At 34.7% G+C, this 20094-nt stretch overlaps 1 protein-coding gene and 2 long non-coding RNA genes across 5 annotated transcripts; 1 reads left to right on the forward strand and 2 right to left on the reverse strand.

The window, feature by feature from the left end:
• Positions 1–3515: 3515 nt before the first annotated feature.
• On the forward strand, positions 3516–4462 carry LOC113323673. The gene is made up of 2 exons (XR_003347768.1): positions 3516–3626; positions 3734–4462. It is a non-coding gene; the product is annotated as an uncharacterized LOC113323673 (long non-coding RNA).
• On the reverse strand, positions 4110–6270 carry LOC113323672. Of its 3 annotated transcripts, none has more exons than XR_003347766.1 (4): positions 6001–6270; positions 5510–5901; positions 5298–5420; positions 4110–4226 (listed from the first exon to the last, which is right to left on the reverse strand). It is a non-coding gene; the product is annotated as an uncharacterized LOC113323672 (long non-coding RNA). The 3 variants fall into 3 exon arrangements; XR_003347767.1 differs by having other exon boundaries at positions 5298–5427; XR_003347765.1 differs by having other exon boundaries at positions 5298–5901.
• Positions 6271–6536: 266 nt separating this feature from the next.
• LOC113320339 (metal-independent phosphoserine phosphatase-like) lies at positions 6537–8768 on the reverse strand. The gene is made up of 5 exons (XM_026568252.1): positions 8618–8768; positions 8015–8189; positions 7641–7883; positions 7452–7527; positions 6537–7071 (listed from the first exon to the last, which is right to left on the reverse strand). Exons 1-5 carry the CDS (start codon positions 8650–8652, stop codon positions 6854–6856), a joined length of 747 nt encoding a protein of 248 aa, XP_026424037.1. The 5' UTR covers positions 8653–8768; the 3' UTR covers positions 6537–6853.
• Positions 8769–20094: the final 11326 nt, after the last annotated feature.

Consider the following 20094-nt stretch of genomic DNA (forward strand, 5'->3'; position numbering starts at 1 on the left):
TCTTCACTTTTACTCAAACTCGTTCCAACCCGATCAAATTTTCAATTGAAGTGTCGAATCTTGATTATGTAACTAAATTTTGACGCAAATCACCTAAATTCGAAAGGATGAAGTTCTAGCTTCTTCAGTTTTACTCGAACTCGTTTCCACTAGATCAAATTTTCAATCGATGTGTCGAGTCTTGATTAGGTAACTAAATTTTTACCTAAATCGCTTGAATTCGAAAGGATGAAGTTCCAGTTTCTTCAGTTTTACTCGAACTCGTTCTAACTCGATCAAATTTTCAATTGAAGTGTCGAGTCTTGATTACGTAATTAAATTTTGATGCAAATCGCCTGAATCCGAAAGGATGAAGTTCTAGTTTCTTCAGTTTTACTCGAACTCGTTCCAACTCGATCAAATTTTCAATTGAAGTGTCGAATCTTGATTATTTAACTAAATTTTGGCGCAAATTGCCTAAATTCGAAAGGATGAAGTTCTAGTTTCTCCAGTCTTACTCGAACTTGTTTTCACTCGATCAAGTTTTCAATCGATGTGTCGAGTCTTGATTAGGTAACTAAATTTTGACCCAAATCGCCTGAATTCGAAAGGATGAAGTTCCAGTTTCTTCAGTTTTATTGGAACTCATTCCAACTCGATGAAAATTTTAATTTTTAAAGTGTCGAGTCTTGATTGCGTAACTAAATTTTGACGCAAATCGCATGAATTCGAAAGGATGAAGTTCCAGTTTCTTCAGTCTTACTCGAACTCATTCCAACTCGATCAAATTTTCAATTGAAGTGTCGAATCTTGATTATTAATTTTCAATTGCATTATAAATACTCAAATAATTATCAATTTAATATAATTAAAAGACGAGTTTTCATTACTATCATATTAATAATGAAAGTATGTTGGAAGCTCGAAAATTACCCAGACAACTGAAAAATGCCATTTAGCTAAATTGTTTTGATTGTGAATGCCATTTAACTATAATAAATTTTTAATACAAATTGTGCTATTTTGATTACCGACAACATCTCACTGCAATTCCACTAGAAAATATTACGTGACCAAAGACCGCCTTGATTGTGCAGCGCGAGACCAGGAATTATCCCAATGACTACAAAATATTACAAGACTCTACTTTTAATAAAATTTGTGTGGCGATATAATTTGTGTGTCGCTATTCAAAAGGGAGTTGTGACTCAGCTTGTTGCTCGGCTACCAACAAAAATTTTGTATGATTTTTAAATAAAACAATCTCGTGTCCAATATCATTAAAAAAATGTTACTTAAAATAAATTAAATCTTTAGCTTTGATATAAAAAAAATAATTTTATTATACTCACAAAATAATTTGCCAAAAATTCGTTACACTTTTTTATCGGGGTCGGTCAACCCTAGTCAGAGCTGCTTAAAACTTTTTTTTTTTTTTTTTCTTGCTATTAAGTCGTGGACTTATGGCGTGTACGCCTACTAAAAAAAACAAAGACGATGTCAACGATGTAAAGAAGATCTAGCGTATCTTCATTCCTATCTCTATCTTCCTCTATTCATTCCCATCTCTATCTTAAGTAAAAAAATTTCTTCAGAATCTGATATTTTGGCAGAAAATTAGGGGTTATTCTAGCGTATCTTCCTCACTTTCACTATGTTTATCTTTGGTAAAAAAAATTCTTCGAAATCTGATATGTTGGCAGAAAATTAGTTGTTATTCAGAGAAGATTTGGTCTGCAAATTTGGAAATGTTTCAGAATCGCGTAGGATGAAAATCTGATGTAAACAAGAATATCTTGACAAGGAATGGAAGAAGAACATCTAGCGGTAATAATCTCGGTCAATTCTTTTTTCGATTTGAACCCTAACAATCTCAATTTGTGGGATGAAATCAAAAGAAAATTCTTTTGAGTTCAATCCTAAAATCAGTTCAGAGATGTGAAGAGATATATCTGTTTTGGGGTATTATCAGTTCAGATATCAAAAACATCCAAGGTATATCCTTTTTAGTTCTATGATTTTTGATTGGAAAGATGCATAAGTTCATACTTTTGATTGAATCTGAACTTGGGTTAAATAGGCTTCATGATCTATTGCCTGTGGAGAATGGGTTCAATCTAAAACCTTCCATATTGTTCATTTAGAGTTGATATCTTGTATGATTTTTACTAGATATTTCATTTCTTATTTCAAATGCTAAGATGCCATGTTGCGTTCATACTTGCATGTGCTTTTTTATCTCAGGCTCTCCTATATTTTGTGGGTTCTGTAACAATGTAGCATTATTATCTCTTTCAATTTTAAATTTGCTCTATGTCTAATTTTACTATGGGTTTTGTCGCATACCCTGTTTCAAATCAAGTGGTTCTTTTCAATCTAAGGCCTGGCCTCATTGTGCTTACATGCGTAATGTAATAATATCCCAAGGAAATGTATGATTATCTTTTTATTTGTTTTACAGTGCTGTAATTGAACCTGAACTTGTGTACAATCTTGTGATGCATGGGTTTCAAATCAGACCATCATTGAATGAATTCATTCATAACCTACCTGACGGTGGTGAATTTTGTGGGTTGCATTTTATCATTTGTGCTTTGATGCTTAGCCTAACATCTCCAGAAGCATTGTTACTTTAATCCCTAGGCAATTAGTAAGCTGTACTAAAATGGATTGTGGTGATGCTTTTGAATTTCCCTCAGCTAATTTAATTCGTAGGGCTTCATTCTCAGGCTCATGCTTTTCAGTTTCTTTGATCTAAAAAACTCAAGCTTCCTCCTTTGAATGTTTTATTCTGATTATATTTGTCAAGTGCGCTGAAGTTATGAATTGGAGATAAATACCATCATACTTGAGAAGTTAATATAGAATGAACATGAAAAACGATTTTGTTCCATGGGACTGTTTAGTGGTCAAGTTGCTTATTTCTGTCCTTAGCACTTAATACCCTATCGGTTGGTTATTGCGGGTTATGTTTTATCGATTTGTGTTTGCAAGGTAAATTATCCTTATTCCTTATTCCCATAGCCAAATGGCGAAGAGTAAGTGGTACTAAAACAGAATTGAACTTAGGTTACATGGGATTGTTATAGTTTAATAATAATAACTTTTGACTTTTGATTGAAAAGAAGCTGTGCTTCAATTCAGACCATCTTTGATTGAATCATATATGTATATGCAGTTTTCTGATATGTCTACAGCCATGGGAGCCAGAGTATGATGATGATGAGTATGCTGACAATGAGACTGCAGCCATGGAGGCTCGAGCCTTGCAGAATATAGGAGAGTCAGAGGATGAAGACGAAGATAGCGATGGTAGTGGCACCAGTTCCGCTGGTGATAGCTGTTGGAAAAATTAGTAAGTCCAGTTTCTTATCAAAAATTAGTATTATTTCCATATGAATACATCTCACTAGCTTGTATGCTTAATTAAAGAATATATCTAACTAGCTTGTATGCTTAATTAAAGAGTACATCTAACGATACGAAGAGTATGTATCTAATATTTGGCTTGTGTATTTGCTAATTACTAGAAAAAGAGATTCGTGAAAGATGAAAATCTTTCACGGTCTTTACTGTGGAGGAAGGCACATCAAAACAAAAATGGAGAATACGATGGCGATGATGTTAGGGAAAAGGCAGCACAGCTTGTAACACGACTGAAACTACCTAGCTATTTGTCTTGTGCTTGAGTAAATGTGCAAATAAGTTTGTTTTAATTGATTAACACTATTAATCCCCTAATTTTTTTGTGCAGGAGGAGTTTGATAAGCAGCTGGAAGTGGAAGATGGAACTTTGACGAAAAAAGCAGGCACTGAGCTTGGCCTACAGAGTTTGTGATCTTTATTCCTTAATTTAGTCTACCTGTTATAACAAATATGTGGAACCATGTACATGCTTGTTGTAATGTAGCTTAATGCTATAATGCTGTGTGTTGTGTGATACCTGGGTCCAATTACTTATTTTTCTGTATTCTAGCTTTGGCTTGAAACCAACACTAGCAAATATGAGATAACTGTATTTTGTCCCCGCTGCACATATTTTCCCACAATTCGCACATGAGCATATAACTGTTAGCATAATACTATTTATATGTTTTGAGGCAGTTAACAGAGAACATTTAAGTTATTACCTTATGCATCCTGAGCATATAACTGTTATCATGGTTTGTTCCCTAATTATACATCCACTTGCTTGCTGCAGGGCCAGCCACTTTCAGACCCTGATGAACATGATGCTGACTCAAACACTAAGAAGATAAAGAACAAGAAACCTTCAGATACAAAGAGTGGGGAACTGAAGTCTCGGAGATCCAGCAAAAGACTCAAGACTGCAGCCTAATTATTAAGAGAAATAGACTGTAGAATTTGGATGTTTAAACTTGTAAATCTCCCTTTGAAATTTTGTTATCTTAAGGTTATTGCATGATTGGTCAGATATTGAGAGTTTATCATATGGTTAATAAAAATTATTTTGGTTCAATTCTAATTGTAGTGTGATTAATTATTTTGGTTCAATTCTAATTGTAGTGTGATTAAGGTGAGTTTTGCTACACATGATAGAAAGAAGTGGCCGACATGTCCCTGAAGTCTTGATATAGTGTCAAATACTGGGGTTGAATATAAAATACGGCCACTATTTAGATTTTAAACAATGGCCAAAGAATAAATTGAGTAATGAAAATTGCAATTTTCGAGTGGCAAAAAAAAAATACTTGCCACGTTGAATACGTTTTGTGTCATTTTATAAAGTTTATCGCCATGGTTTGTCGTAGTTTTTGTGTCGCAAAGGTGAACAACAGCTACATTGAAAACATTTGATGTGTTTTTGGAAAGTTTTTAGTCACGGTGCTACAAAATTTTAGTGGCCATAACTTATTAATTGGTCATGTAAAATATTTATCACGTGTCCGAAAATATGGATGGCCATGGTACTATAGATTAAACGTGACTACAAGTCATGTATTTGCCATGTTCAATTATTTTTCGTGTGTCCAAATGATAGAGATGGCCATGGTTAAGAAAAATTAGTGTGGTTCTAAGGTAACTGCAACTCATGAATTGGCCATGATAAAATGAATTTTGCGTGTCCAATTGACGACAAAGGCCACGGCTAAAATAAAATTCACGTGACTTTAAGGTAAACTTTAGTCACATATAATCAAATTGTGTGTCTATAAGGATCCTATGGCCACGGTGATAGTGAAAATGCTTAACTACAAAAATAAAATAATGAGTAACATATAGACACGGTTTTAGAGTTATGACCATGGTAAATCATATTTTATAGCCACTCAAAATGTCTGTAGCCATAAAGGTACCTGTTTGTCACGACACCTGATGCCACATTTTTGGAGTGAAAAAAATCCATGACCAAACGCCTATGGACACGGTGATTAAGCGTGGCGAATGTGAAGATTTGTACTAGTGCTACCTTTTCAGCCCTGCATCCTAGCTTCCACTTTATCAACAATGCTAGAAAACATATCATAACTTAATCTACCCCACTGCATAGGGACACCCAAGTACTTACCTGGATTAGGACTGAATTTGACACCAATAGTGGAAGCAAGAGCCCTACCATCTCTCTTTTTAACGTTTGCAGAAGTAATAAGAGTAGATTTGTTAAGATTCACTCTTGTCCAGACCACCTGCAAAACTTGTTAAGAACATACCTAGGATTCATAGCATTAGAATGATTAGCCTTCAAGAAAACTAAATTATCATCGTCATATAAACAATGGGTAACTTTAGGAGCTTCTCTAGCAATACTAAACCCAGCCAGACTCTTATCAGCAATGTGCTTCTCAATTAGTCTAGAGAAAACCTCTAACACCATAATAAACAAATATGGAGAGAGAGGGTTCCCTGCCTCAATCCCTTACAGGGACAAAAAGACTTAATAGGAGACCCATTGAGTAACACCTGAAAAGACACAGTAGAAATACACTCATACACCATCTCAATCCAGTGTTCAGAAAATCTCATATAATGCATCACTTTGGATAAAAAAGTCCAGCTTACTCTATCGTAGGCCTTGTCGAAATCCAACTTTAATGCCATCCAACCTTTCACACCTGACTTGTTCTTAAAAGAATGAAAAATGTCATTAGTAAGCACAATAGCATCAAAGATAGAACTGCCCGGAATAAAAGCATGCTAAGATTTGGAGATCGCCCTGGCTAAGTCCTAATTTCTCCCAATTTCATGGTAGTTTTCGTAGCAATAATTTAGAAATTCATCCATATGCTAGTGAGACCAAAGCTGGGTCATGATTGAATCTAAATAATTGTAAGTTCAATAATTAGTTCTCAAAAAACTGTTGAGGTGACATGAGGTTGATTCTATATAACACTCATTATGCTTCCAAAAAGAAAGAAAAAAAACACTCACTGAACTTTCAGTACCCTGTCGCTTACAAGATTACTTCTGTCTCTAGCTTTCTAGATGGCATTGGTTTCACTGATCCTTTGTGTTCGATAACAATTTTTTATCTTTATGTTTGTGGAAGCTAAATAAAAAATTAACTGGATCGCTAATTTAACCTAGTAATATACAAGTTTGGTAACTAGAAACAGTTTCATTAAAATAAACATACAACAACATTTTTAATTATGCTTCAAAGAGAAAAAAAACATCTTTAATCATAAACAAATAAAAATACATGCTCGTATGTAGTTTTGGGTAATCCATGGAACACAATGATGGTTGGAATTATTTAAACATACATACACTTAGTTTATCAAAATAATCACCGCTGTTCAGGACAATATAAAAGATCGATCCTGATCTGATCTTCACCATCTCTTTTCATAATTTCTCCTGCTGTTTAATCTTCTAAATTACTCGCGTAGATTCTCATAAATGGGTGGTAGATTTAGTGTTGAAAGGCATCTCCATTGAATCCGCGTTGAAGAAATCCGACTTCATTAAGGTGACTAACATCACTCCATGTCTTAAATACCCATCTCTTCTCAGTTAGATGGACTACATTTATTGAAGCGTTCAATATTTTTCCTGCACTGGCTTCACCAGTAACGGCCATGTAAATGGCTCTTAAAACACCGCCGTGTGTCACTACGATGACTCGTTCACCTGTAGGTCCATACAAAAAAAAAAAATGGTGTCAAAATTAATACCATGATGTATTTATTAATTTTTTTTCCTACAAGGGGAATGAGGGATATATGATCAGATCTGGTGATCATTACCAGTATAGGTAACAGAAAAAAGTGTAGGTGATTTGGTTTGCTTTGTTTGGTATCAGTGTACCAAGCCCAAGTCTAAGTTCCAACCATATGCATATACCAATCAAGGCCGATGCACGTTGAGTGATCAAGACCATTTTATACATATCATCTCACTATACCATGTGTGTGATTGATAGCTTAAGGGAAAACTTGTCGGTTCGATCTATATATTATTAATGATTGCATAAAACATAAGGTACATATTGGGATCTGTATGATATATACCTTTGTGTTTGGATGCAATTTCTTCAAGAGCAGAAACTGATCTCTCACATAGCTGATTAAAGCTCTCTCCTCCGCCCTACATATGAAAATAACGTTAGGTGCGCAGACAATAATGTATAGTACGTACGTACTTGGTGAAACTGTAAGTTGTTTCTGTAAATTTAATTAATTAGGTATATAGTTACTTACAGGTATTTCAAGGTCCTTCGCAGAAGAGAAGAAAGCAAGGTAAGCCTCGGGCTCTTTCTCTTGAATCTCACTCCAGTAATAACCTTGTAAGCTTCCTACATGCCTCTCTTTCAACTCTGGTACTTCTATTACCTCGGGGATATGGCAGGTCTTGGCTATCATTTCCGCAGTATTTTTAGCACGCTTGAGGTCAGATGAGTAAATGGCCGCAGGTTTCAACTCTTTTCCTAACCTGGCTGCGATCTATAACAACAACGAACACAAGGCAATTAATATTTGGTTTGAATTTCTAGTGCAAACATGCATATGTCCGCGATATTAGTTAGTTTATGAGTTAATTAATGAAATGATAAGGGTTAGGTTGGGATATTAACTGCATCGGCTTGCTTCCATCCAGCCTCATTAAGCTCAGATTCTAAGCTTCCTTGAATTCTTCCTGCGTTGTTCCATGTGGTCTCTCCATGTCGAACTAGTACGATCTCAGCTACATTGTGTGGAACTTCGGTTGGAACCTCAACGTCAGCTATCATGCCAACCATGCCGTTGATTCTGATATTTTGATAGGAATATATGTTAGATTATTAGCCATATATGTCCCATTAACAAACTAGTTTTACATGTAAAATTAAATGAACTAATGAACTAATAGGTCCTTTCAAATAAAGTTTGTAAAAGTACGTACTAGATATTAGTAATCTTATATACAGTATATACTAATATAATCAATATGAATGATTAAAGTCATAGTAAAATAATTTTGAAAAGAAAGATATCAAGGAAGAGTTATAACGCAAACATAACAAATACAGTAAAATGTATCGATCAAGAAAAAGAAAACGAATAAAAAATGAAATGCAACAAAATAAAAATCAATGACAACAGAAACAAAACAAAAAAAAAGAAGTAAAAATAATAATCAAGAAACGAGTAAATATATGATTGGAATCTAAGGAAATTCAAAAGAAGTAAAGACGTACGCAGGCTCATTTGAAGAAACAACACAAGTTGCCATTTGATATAACTAGTAGCCTTCTAGTGTGGAAGATTATGGTTTTTGGAGAAAGAGAAGTGTATATATATTGTTTTGGTATTAAGATTGTTTTAAGAATGAAGGTTACTGAAGCATAACGGTGTATTTATAGGCCTAAAAAAGACCTTCAGTAACACCTGGCCACCGAATTATTGATTACAATGATGTCATTCAATAATACGAAAAATAAAAGAGAGAAACCATTTAAATTATTTATCAATCAATTAATAGGTGATTCATCGCGTATTTGAGCAGATGGAATCTACCCACAAATTTGGGAGGAGACACAAATGGCCATGTGTAGTGTCCAAATTGGAGAAAGAGAAGTATATCCTCTCTCTATATATATATTGGTAAAAGGTTAATATGTTTGTTTTACTTTGTGAAAAAGGTGGTGAAGCTGGATGATGTATTTGTGAAGAGGAAAAAAAAAACATCTACGGACACCTTGGCATTGAATTATTGATCACAATAATGTTGTTCAATGATACGGGAAAAATAAAGAGAGAGACCTTTTAAATTATTGATTAATCAGTTAATAGGCGGTTCATCGTATATTTTGAGCAGAGGGAAGGGATCTGCCCACAAATTTGGGAGGACAAAGGAGATACAAATAGCCACGTGTGGTGTCCAAGTCCAACCGGCACGTCATGTGGAGTAAGAGTCTTATATAGCTTTTGTTTTTTTTTTTAACCAAAGAGTCTTATATAGCTTAGTTATAGATTTCTTGAGTTTTATCTGGCCAATCAACAACAACAAAAGCGTTTAGTGCAAATTACAAAGTTGCGTAGGATAGAAATGAGATCCGACATCGAAGTTACTACGAATAGAGGAACAAAAGAAACAATAAAAAGAATTAGTGATGCTACTAACAGTGCCTGACTGTCAGTAAGACGGAGTTTTTATAAAAAAAAAAAAAAAAAAAAAAAAAAACAAATCTTGGACGGTGTTATGGTGGCTGGTGAATGCATAAACAGCAGATTAAAATCAAAGATTCCAGGTGTGCTTTGTAAAGTTAACATGGAGAAGGCATTCGATAATATCAAATGGAAGGCTTTTTGTGCATATTTAAGAAACACAGCTTTGGTGAGAAATTGGTTTCTTGGATACAATGGTGTTTTAGTTCTGCAAACATTTCTATCTTGGTTAATGGGAGTTCCACGGAGAAGTTTAGACCTTCTAAAGGCCTGCGACAAGGAGACTCTTTGTCTCCATTTTTGTTTCTGCTAGTTGTACATGTGCTTTCTAAACTTATTAAAGATGCTGATCTTAGAGGACAGATACATGGTTTTAAGGTTGCTGAAAATGGTATTGAGGTAACTCATTTGCAGTTTGCGGACAATACCCTCATATTTATTAATGCTGATGATGTTGAATTGAGAAGGTTGCTACTTATCTTGTCTAATTTGAGATGCCGACAGGGATGAAGATGAACCTAGACAAAAGCTCAATTATAAGTGCAGGTGCAGATGAATCTATTAGTAATTTGGCGATGGAGCTTGGCTGCAAGGTGGATTCTATGCCTATAAAGTATTTGGGGTTGCCGTTGGGGGTTACATCAAATAATACTTCAATGTGGGATGTTGTTATTCAAAGAATGAAAAGTAAGTTAGATTTGTGGAAGAGAATTTTTTTGAATATGACTAGTAGGCTAATTTTTATTAAAAATTGCCTCGCTAGCTTTCTTATTTATTTTCTTTCTCTAATTCACTTACCTGCAGCGACAGAGAAGAAATTGACTAGGATTATGAGAAACTTCCTTTGGGATTCAACTGAAGACAAGAAAAAAGATGTGTTGGGTGTCTTGAAAGATAATTTGTACTCCCAAATGTATGGGTGGTCTAGACATGAAGAATCTTAAGCTCAACAACAAGGCGTTGCTATCTAAATGGATATGGAGATTTACTAAAGAGAAAGATGCACTTTGGAAGAGGGTTGTTCAAGAAAAATTTAAAGGAAACAACGATATGTTTTTTTTGCAGTTCATGATGCATTACCTCAGGTTAGAGGTTTTTGGAAGAACATTTTGAAATCTAGCTCCTTGATTCAGGATGGTTGTGAGCTGCACGTTAAGAATGGTAAGTCGGTGCGATTCTGGTTAGATAATTGGTGTACAAATGGTTTATTAAAGGATAGATTACCAACTGTTTTCAAGGTACGTGAATAAAAAAATGCATATATATTTGAAATGATAAATCATGGTAGATTACAGTGTAATACTAGAAGGACTATGAATGGGGTATAACAATTAGAATGAGATCTTCTGTGTAATGGACTAGGACTTGTACCAGACTTTGCGAATGAGGAGGATGTCATTTCTTTTCAAGGTGAATTCAGCGTGAAGAAGGCTTATGAGCTCCCCATAAAGGAGGAGAATCATTGTGTTTTTCAGAAGCATGTTTGGAAAAAATAGATTCCACCTAAGGTGAGCTTCTTGCTTTGGGATACTTTTCATAATTCTCTTCCTACTCTCTCTATGCTCAGACACATAGGAGTCAATGTGTCATATAAATCGTATCACCTTTGTCAGCAAGAGGTGGAAATTGCTGATCATTTGTTTCAACATTGTAAGGTCTCTTATGTTGTTGCCTGCTACTTTACTTAGTTTGTTTGATATTTGATCGTAATATAAACTAAGAGGAAAGTGTAAGGATGTGTGGGAGAAGATTCATTATGCGATTGTTTGGCACATATGGACGAAAAGAAATGGTAGATTCTTCGGGGCCAGGCATAGAACCGTGTCAGAAATAGATTTAGGGAAACATTCAAGGATGTTGATGTAAACTCGACACTGTTTAACTGGGATACAGTAATACACTTGTATTGTAACTGTTGGTACCCTCCCGGGTTATAAATACTTTTATTTTTTAATATAACTTTCCCTTTTCAAAAAATAAAATAATCTAGACACTAATTATATTAATAAATCCTGGATCAAAGTCCTAACTCTTAAGTCGTACTTGATCCTCGTCTTTAAATAAATCCATAGCTTTTAATGTTATCTCTAAACAAATCCAAACCAAACTACCAAATAGCTAACTTTCATACATTTCTATCTGAATCCAATTCATTTGATGTTTTTTCCCCTTAAGCTTCATTTCGTTGCTTTCTACCATGTCCATATTGGTTGTTTCTACCTCTCTTTGTGTTTATAACATGTTTTACGATACCAATGTACATTGCTACTTTCAGAGGGCTATGTTGGGAATTTTTAAATCATCTCGGTCGCTGTTGAATAAGCTTCTCCTCAATTAACTTTATTCCAAATTTATCGCGTACATCATCATTTTTAGTCTGGTCATGCATACTATGTCCACAACTCTACCTTAATATACGCATCTCTGGTAAACTTATATTCTTAACGTGTTGTCTTTTACTCGCCGACATGCAGCATCACACAACATTGCAGGTATGATCGTCATTTTATATAGCTCGCCTATTGAGATTTTGCGAGACTTTTTTGTCATTAAGGACACCGGTCGCATGTCGTCATTTTATCCATCCCGCTCGAATCCTATGACCAACATCCTCATCAATCTTCACATCGCTCTGCAATATCGACTCTAAATATAGACAAGTGTCCTTCATAGGTATTATTTGTCCGGCGAATATGACATCTCCATCTTGTTCTCTAGCATCACTTAACTCGCAACTCATATACTTGGTTTTAGTCCTAGTAAATGTTTGAGCACTTCGTATAACTCACCTAGCATTTGTATGTCAAGTTTGGTTGACAAATTTAGTTCCAAAAATCGGTCGCTTGAGTTGGTTACTAAAATCGACTTCAATAGGTTAGATTAGGAATTAGAAAATTTGAGGCAAATTGAATTGAGAGTTCCTCACAATAATAAAAGATATTATTACCGATAAAAAAATACAGATTGACTAAAAATGGGATACAAAAGATTTGTACCACTAAGAAAATATAAGGACAAAGTCACATGCTAAGATTTTCTAATTTGAGTCCACTACAGAACTTACCAAACCGACACAATTACTCGGAAAACCAGCAAATCTGATTAGGTAGCGAATCGAGACAAATAGTCTACCAAGCGGAAGAGAGTTTACCGCTCAGTAATAATATTGACGTTAACGCGCTATATCATCGAAGGATTCAATTTCAATCTTCCTTGTATATCCGATTTCAACCTCCATTCTACACCTATAATCTTATACAAATTTTCTTATAATTTCAATTAAATATTTTTTAATCTCACACTAAATTCCTGAAAGATGGCTCAACCTAGAGTTTGTGCTCTTTAATTCACTGATAAAGATGATATGTCTATTTGTAGAGCTTAGGCATTATAATCACAACATCCTCTTCATGGTATAGATCAACCAGAGGCTCTCAAATTTTTGGCAAGTGTTCATGAAAAGCTCGTTGCAGAAATCAGAAACACGAGAATGCGTGATTCAATGCCGTTGGCCGTTTTTAAATAATCATCGTGAAAATAATGAAATTTGAAGCTTTAGTAACAAAACCAATCGAGTTAGAACGAAGAATGAAACTGTTTATGAAATGATAAGAAAAAAATTCGAACTTAAAATTTCTTTTTTTTTTACCTTGTCGTGAACTTTAATATTTTTTTTTTTTTTGAAATTGCATGAAAAGAGCTTTACTGGAATAGTCATAACGAAAAGAAAATTTTATGGTTTCGAAGATTGTTTTGACATCCTCAAGGTGTTAAACAAATTCAACTATTTTTTTGGAAGTCATTCTGCCACCTGCATCACAATGAAGGTGTAAAATGAGTAGTTTCAATAAATTTTATGTACTTTGTTTTTAAAACATATTAGTTTTAATTATATGTATGGTTTTTAAACTTAATAGCTAGATTTGATTAAATTTGAATGCAATGCAGATGGTTCACATTTGTCCAAAATTGGGAATTTACATTTTAAATCAATTTTGTGGAATACTAGAATATGACCTGTGCCGTAACGGCCCGGGATTGAGTCAGTGTTACTGAAAATATCATTAACTCATTATTGATTTAAGCATTCTTTGTGACATGAAATTGGGAGCATTTTGCACGGATTTGTCATATTGGAATAATTAGACTTGAGTTACTTTATCTAAAGTTCATAGAAATTCTGGGTTTCCATGGTTAATCTCAACGCTTCATTTCTTTGCTAGGTTTGTAAATTGAATGAGTTCATAGAAATTATGAGTGTCCATAGTTGATCTCCACGCTTCATTTCCGGTACCGTCAGCTTATAAAAATCCCAGTGAGCTACCCATGCCATTTTTTATTTTATTTTTAAGAACACGATAATATCCTTTACAAAGAGATCCAAATAAAAATTCTTTTTCAGATAGTGACGGGCATTTTCCTAGCGATGCATTACACGCCTCATCCGACATACTCAAAGTAGTTAATGAAAGAGCTGAAGAATTCCTAATTCCTTTAGCAAGGATATCAACTACCCTTGCCATTTGCAATAACCAAGTCTGTAATGTTCTTTTAGTACTTTTTTTAGCTCGTACTTGGTTGGTACTGCATTAAGCAATTATTAACGGTATGGACTGATTGAACCTGCTAAATGGTTTCTTCTTCCTCATCCTTTTTATCACCAAAACAACAATTTTCAGTCCTTTATATTTCGGCCAAACATTATTATTTGTAGTAAGAACTTTAAGATCCAAAAAATAAAATTAGTACAATTCACTTAATAAGAAAAAAAAACACAGTTCTTTAATAAAATTGTAGCTTCTTTCACGGTAATATTATCAAGTCAGGTACTGCATAGTTTAAATTTTGAAAACAAAGGGGAAGCAATTGAAAAATAGTACTGCTTACTCCTCCAACAGAAAAAATGATACGCATAATGACTGCAGCTTCCATAACCCATGGTAATAGACTCCACGGAAACCTTCGGGAACTTACTTACCTGGAATTTGAAACAAATAAAATTGTCCATAAATACATCAAACACTGGAACTTAAACTGAACTTGAATGAACAAAAGAAAAATCCATTGTTCAGCTACTTCCCCTTTAAAATAATACTTATTATATACGTTTGATCCTGTGATCTTGAATAACTCGCAGGTTCCTTAATTTCATCTCTCATGAAATGGCTATGATGAGATGCAACCTATGAAAAAGTACATACTTTGTAGTGAATCCAAATCTGATAAAGCAACAACACTATAGAATGATTTAAAGTAGAAAACAGAGGGAAAAGGACACGTAGAAGTAACAAAAGGCGCAACACTGCAGAGTGCAGCCTATGATAACGATAAAAGCATATGTATCAGGTTGAAGAGGAAATAATAGGCACAATCAGCACTAACGTTAAATTCGCCCAGGTTTTCGAACCGCACAAATATTATAGCCTGAAATTGGTTATGAGCTTTTTATGAAGAAAATCCAGAATTGCTAGCACGTACTGAGCACAAATTTAAACTGCAAAACTATGAACTTGAAGAAAATTTTACAGTGAAATAAGCAAGAGCATCGAAATCTCCATAACGGTGTCATTGAAACTAAACTTCAGCGACAACACATATGCCACTCCAAAGCAAAATCAATAGCTAACTACACTACAGAAGAAGGAGCCACATAACTGACGTTTCATTTACTCCCAATTAACCAAAAAGAAAATGGTAGTGCACATACGCTCAAGTGAATGTCCGCTATTTTTGAAACTTGTGTTATAGCTTTGACTATATCTCAAGAAATGAAGCTTTCCCACTTGGACCATTGAACTTTTAGAATATATATACAAACATGAAAATTCAAAAATACTTACCACATACGAATACACCATACAGCTAAAAGTAATCATAATATTTCATGAGCATGTAGTCAAAGAAAGGGCAATATATATTCATTAATAAACAAAGAAAAAAAAATGTGGATCTCCAAAGAAGGAAATCCAATAGTGGTTAAGATAAACATTTATTTAAAGTAAGGAAAGATGTTAAGAATACAAAGCAATTCAATCTTAACTTTTTACCCATTTGAACCATGCCATCTAAATGACCCATCACTAACTCAGACGTTTACATGGTCTGCATTTATCATATAACAAAAAATATCTAAAAAGGAAGTGAAAATGCAGTTAAATATATCCTTGACAACTAAAAACCTATAGCCTTTATGAAAACCATCAAGACCATGGTTTCCTTGTTGTTATCCAACTGCCTTATTGATAGACGCATTTATGTGTCTAATATATATCTCAATTGTATATGTTGTTAATGCTCGATTTTATACTTATTTGGTTATTTTATGTCTTTGTAGGTGTTTTTGGAGAAATAAGTTTTTGCGGGAAAATTGGCTCGAAAAGTGATATTTGCGCTCGTGGGAGAAAATCACTAAAGGCACCCCTCATTTGGATAAGGGGCACTCACTTACTAAGGGGAAACCACTTGCTATTTACACCCAGGACACCCCAAGTCTTAAAGGCACCCTGGATTTGGATATGGGCACTTCATCTTCTCCCATTTGAAATTTGGCGGGAAAATATAACCTCACCTGCATAAACCATACAGTCACTGTGTATTACTTTGGAAGGATTTTGGGTCGATATTTTCTTGGATTTGGACCCAGATATGGACTGGTATTAACACTAGACCTCAAAGCAGGTTTGGTAACTCTCTTGGATTCGGAAAAACAGGGATAAGTTCACCGATTTGATAAAACAGGGAAGAAACGAAGTTGACGGGATTTTGTTTGTATTTTTGGAAGTTACATGAAAAGATAGGAAAGATTACTCTATGTTGATTTAGTTTTATCCTTGAGAGATTCAGGGACGTCGGATTGGACTAAAAAGACTCGTAAAGAAAACTTGGAGAGGATTATTCGCAACTTGGCAGCGAAGAAAAGAAGAGAAGAAACAAAAGATTTCCGGGAGGTTTTATTGGTCCTGAGATGTATATAAGAGCGGCTGGAAGTTCAGAGAAGAGAGTCGAGGAGTTTGGGGCCTTTACGTAGTTTAGAGGAGGCTATGGTACGAAGAAATCACGCTGCAGAGAAAGTTGCAGCAGCAGGGGAAAGAAGACGAAGCTGAAGAACATTGGACGACCCAAGTCAGTCGCAAAAAAGTGTGGTTTATCCACGACACACATAATATCTTTCCCAACAGTCTTACATCTTCTGTATCGTTAGTAACAGTCGATCTTCCACGCATATAAACGTTGCAATTGATCTTTTTTGGTGATTTTCCTTGTACTTCCATCTTTAAACACTCTTTGAGCCATGTTTCTATCTTTCGAGAGTTTGTACGACATCATGAGCTAAACCCCAACACTGGGATGACGGAGGAAGCCATATTTCATACGTGTGGTAATTATATTTAATTCTTTCATGACTTTTTGCATGGATTATTAATTGTTTTATGGTTTTTATTGAACGGTTGTGATTTCAATTGATGGGTTATACTTAGGTTAAGTATTTTGATATCCCATGCTTTAGATTTATAGTCGTTGCTTTTCAAAAATCTACCTTGGCAAAGAAACAGAGTCAATATTCTATTTGAGCTATAATTGTCTAGAATAACTATATGAATCGCATGAATGGATTTATTGGTGGAATCCTGAGTCCCAGTCTCTCGTAACATTAAGTGAAACCAAAATTATGTCTGAAATCAAATCTTTACAAGTCTTTGAACGAACTTCTACTTATCAGTTTAAAAACTACACCAATTTTTGGCGCCGCTGCTGGGGATTTGTATTTAGATTTGTTTTAGGTTTATTTTTATTATTCTTTTTTGTTCCTTTTTACGCGTTTTGGTATTTTTCGATTCTTTTCAGATTTGGAGTGAAGCTACAAGGAAAGAAAAAGTGCTATAAAAGGAAAGCATCGCCAAAGAAGGAAAGAAAAGAGGAATTCGAAAGGAGTGAAGAAGAAGATTTTGTATATAGTTATTTTGTTTATTTTTAGAAACTGTAAATAGGATTTTATTTTTGTAATTTTTCTTTTCCTTTTTGAACATTTTTATTTTTGGACTGGACATTATTATTATTTTGAAACCCTAAGGAAAGGTTAAAAATTAAATATAAACTGTTTGCAGGGAAGGACGACAGTTACGATACTGTCTCGGCCCCTCGGGTTCGTACACTGACATTGGAGTCGGTGGCCTGAGTCGACCTCAACGGTTCATCGCCCGTCTGGTACGGGAGATAAGACTCTATCCACCAACGAATCCCCTGTCAGTGGGTTTTATTTTGTGTGACAACTCGCACCCCTGCAGTAGAATGTCGAACTGGTATTACAATAGGCAATACAACGAATATCCGAATGAGTTTCAAAATGGACGTTACTACTTTGACCATAGTGTGAATAGTGGTTAGGAACATCAGCCTTCTGAAGATTATGGTCCATACCATGGTGAGCCCAATTACTATCCACATACGCACCGGTCATATGAGCAAAATTCTTATATTTCTCCTTTAGAAGAGTCTCTCAGGAAATTAGAAGAGTCGACACGTAGGATAGCTGAGATGAATAACTTAGTTTATGACGAAAGAAAACTTTCTATAGAGGAATCCCTCAAGCTGATAGCTGAGACGAACGAAAGAATTGCTCGAAATAATCTTAATTTTCAATACAGTGTCTCCAATAATACCCTTGAAAATGAGGATAGTTATTTGCATAAACAGGATGACGAGGATATAATTGGTAACACTACTTGTTGTTTAGATGAGGTTCAACCATTTTCATGTTATTATAATGATTATGATGAGGATAGTGTTGATGAAGAATTTGAAATAAATAGGCATAGTGATCAGAAATTTGCTACTCCAACTGAGCTTAATAATAATATTATTTCTAGTTCAAATCCAAATAATTTTAATAATTATTCACCTATTCAAAAGGACGAGGATTTGACTAGAGATACCCCCGTTTTAGACGATGTAGTATTTCCTTTTGATTACGAAGCTAATAATGGTTTAGAGGAACGAGTATAGTTTGAGTCTAGCGATTTAGAAACAATAGACTTAGAAAAAGAAAATGAACTCGTCGAGATGAGTGAGGATGTACTCGACTTAGAAGAATCAATTGACCATTTTTATGAATTAGATGACCTTGAAATTAGGGAAGTTGTGACTAGTCTTTCTAGAGACACTGAAAACTCTAAGTTTGGGGGTGATTATCATTCTCCATGTGATTTAACTCTTAGAAAGGTCCCCCTCTTGGGACTTGACATATGTGCCTCAACCATTTTACAAGATTATCTTCATACACGTTTTCCTGAACCTAGTGATGTCCACAAGAAATTTCAGTTATTAGAAACCCATCCTCTGGTTGATGTGGTTTACCCAGGCTATAATACCCAGATTGACTTTGTTTTCCCACCAAATATTTTTCTTCCAAATGTGGGAATGTTTGATTTTCAAATGTGTCGAATAAGTTTTGAGACTAAACCTAATTACTTTAGGAGATTAGGGTCGACATACTTGTTTAAGGAAGATCACCACTCTCATTGTGGTCAGCTGTGTAAGTCAAATCTGATTGACTTAGAGGATCCTCAATTATTCAGGTTATTATTATGTGCTTCTAAGTTTTTATTTGAGTTTTTCCAGACTCTAATACCTGAATCGGATCTTACCTATAAGGAAATGCAACCCATGAAAATATTTTATTTTGACCCAGTTATAGATCCTGAACCTGAACCACAACTAGATGTAGTTGTCTTAAACAGGAAACTAGACAAGGGTGTGATTTATTTGTTCATTTTCTTGGCATGTTGCAGATTCCTTTCACTTGTGATAGATCTATTTGGTTTTGATGACCCACAGCTATTTCGGCTATTATTTTATGATTTTATGAGGTGACTAATCGTTTCTTAGTCTGGCCGAAGACATTAAACTTAGCACTTCTTGGGAGGTAACCCAATACTCATGTGACACGGTAATATCTTTCCTTATCTCTTTTGCTTCAAATGGTTACAATTTCTCCTTGTTCATGCTTTTAATTTCACCTTTGGAACATTGAGGACAATGTTAGATTTAAATTTGGGGGTATAGGAGAAACTTTTTCATTGCAATAAATAAACTCCAGAGCCTAGAAATTTATCCCTATTAAGGATGGAACTAACCAATCTAAGTGGATGGAAGCATTTTGGTTGTAGGAGTTGAGGAACCAATCTGACTAGATGGCAACATCTAAAGAGTCTATTCATAAAAGCACAGAGCTCAGGTGTTAGAAATAACATGATAGTTTCACTATATCTCGTTGAGTCCTTTTCACTTCTGTTTTTATTTTGTTTTATTTTTAAACTATTTTCTCTAAGTGATTAGGTGGGGCTCACGATTCAAGTTGTTACCAATGCTAGGGTGAATTAGAGTGATTGAGATACCAAAAAAAAAAAAAAAAAAGACCATCAGACCAACTGGATTAAATTCAATAAAGTCGACCACTGGTACCCTTGTATATGCCAGTGTGTTGATATTAATCAGACCGGTATCTCAG

Source organism: Papaver somniferum, chromosome 11 (genome assembly GCF_003573695.1).
Source record: "Papaver somniferum cultivar HN1 chromosome 11, ASM357369v1, whole genome shotgun sequence".
In the NCBI taxonomy this organism is placed as follows: domain Eukaryota; kingdom Viridiplantae; phylum Streptophyta; class Magnoliopsida; order Ranunculales; family Papaveraceae; genus Papaver; species Papaver somniferum.

What these genes read in the sequence shown, in the direction of transcription:
- LOC113320339 (XM_026568252.1), bottom strand. Translation starts at nt 8,652, where the DNA reads ATGGCAACTTGTGTTGTTTCTTCAAATGAGCCTGC. An exon ending in GTTTCTTCAAATGAGCCTGC is followed by an intron (nt 8,190 to 8,617) that starts GTACGTCTTTAC and finishes TCAAAATATCAG; the next exon opens with AATCAACGGCATGGTTGGCA. An exon ending in AATTGCATCCAAACACAAAG is followed by an intron (nt 7,072 to 7,451) that starts GTATATATCATA and finishes ATGGACCTACAG; the next exon opens with GTGAACGAGTCATCGTAGTG.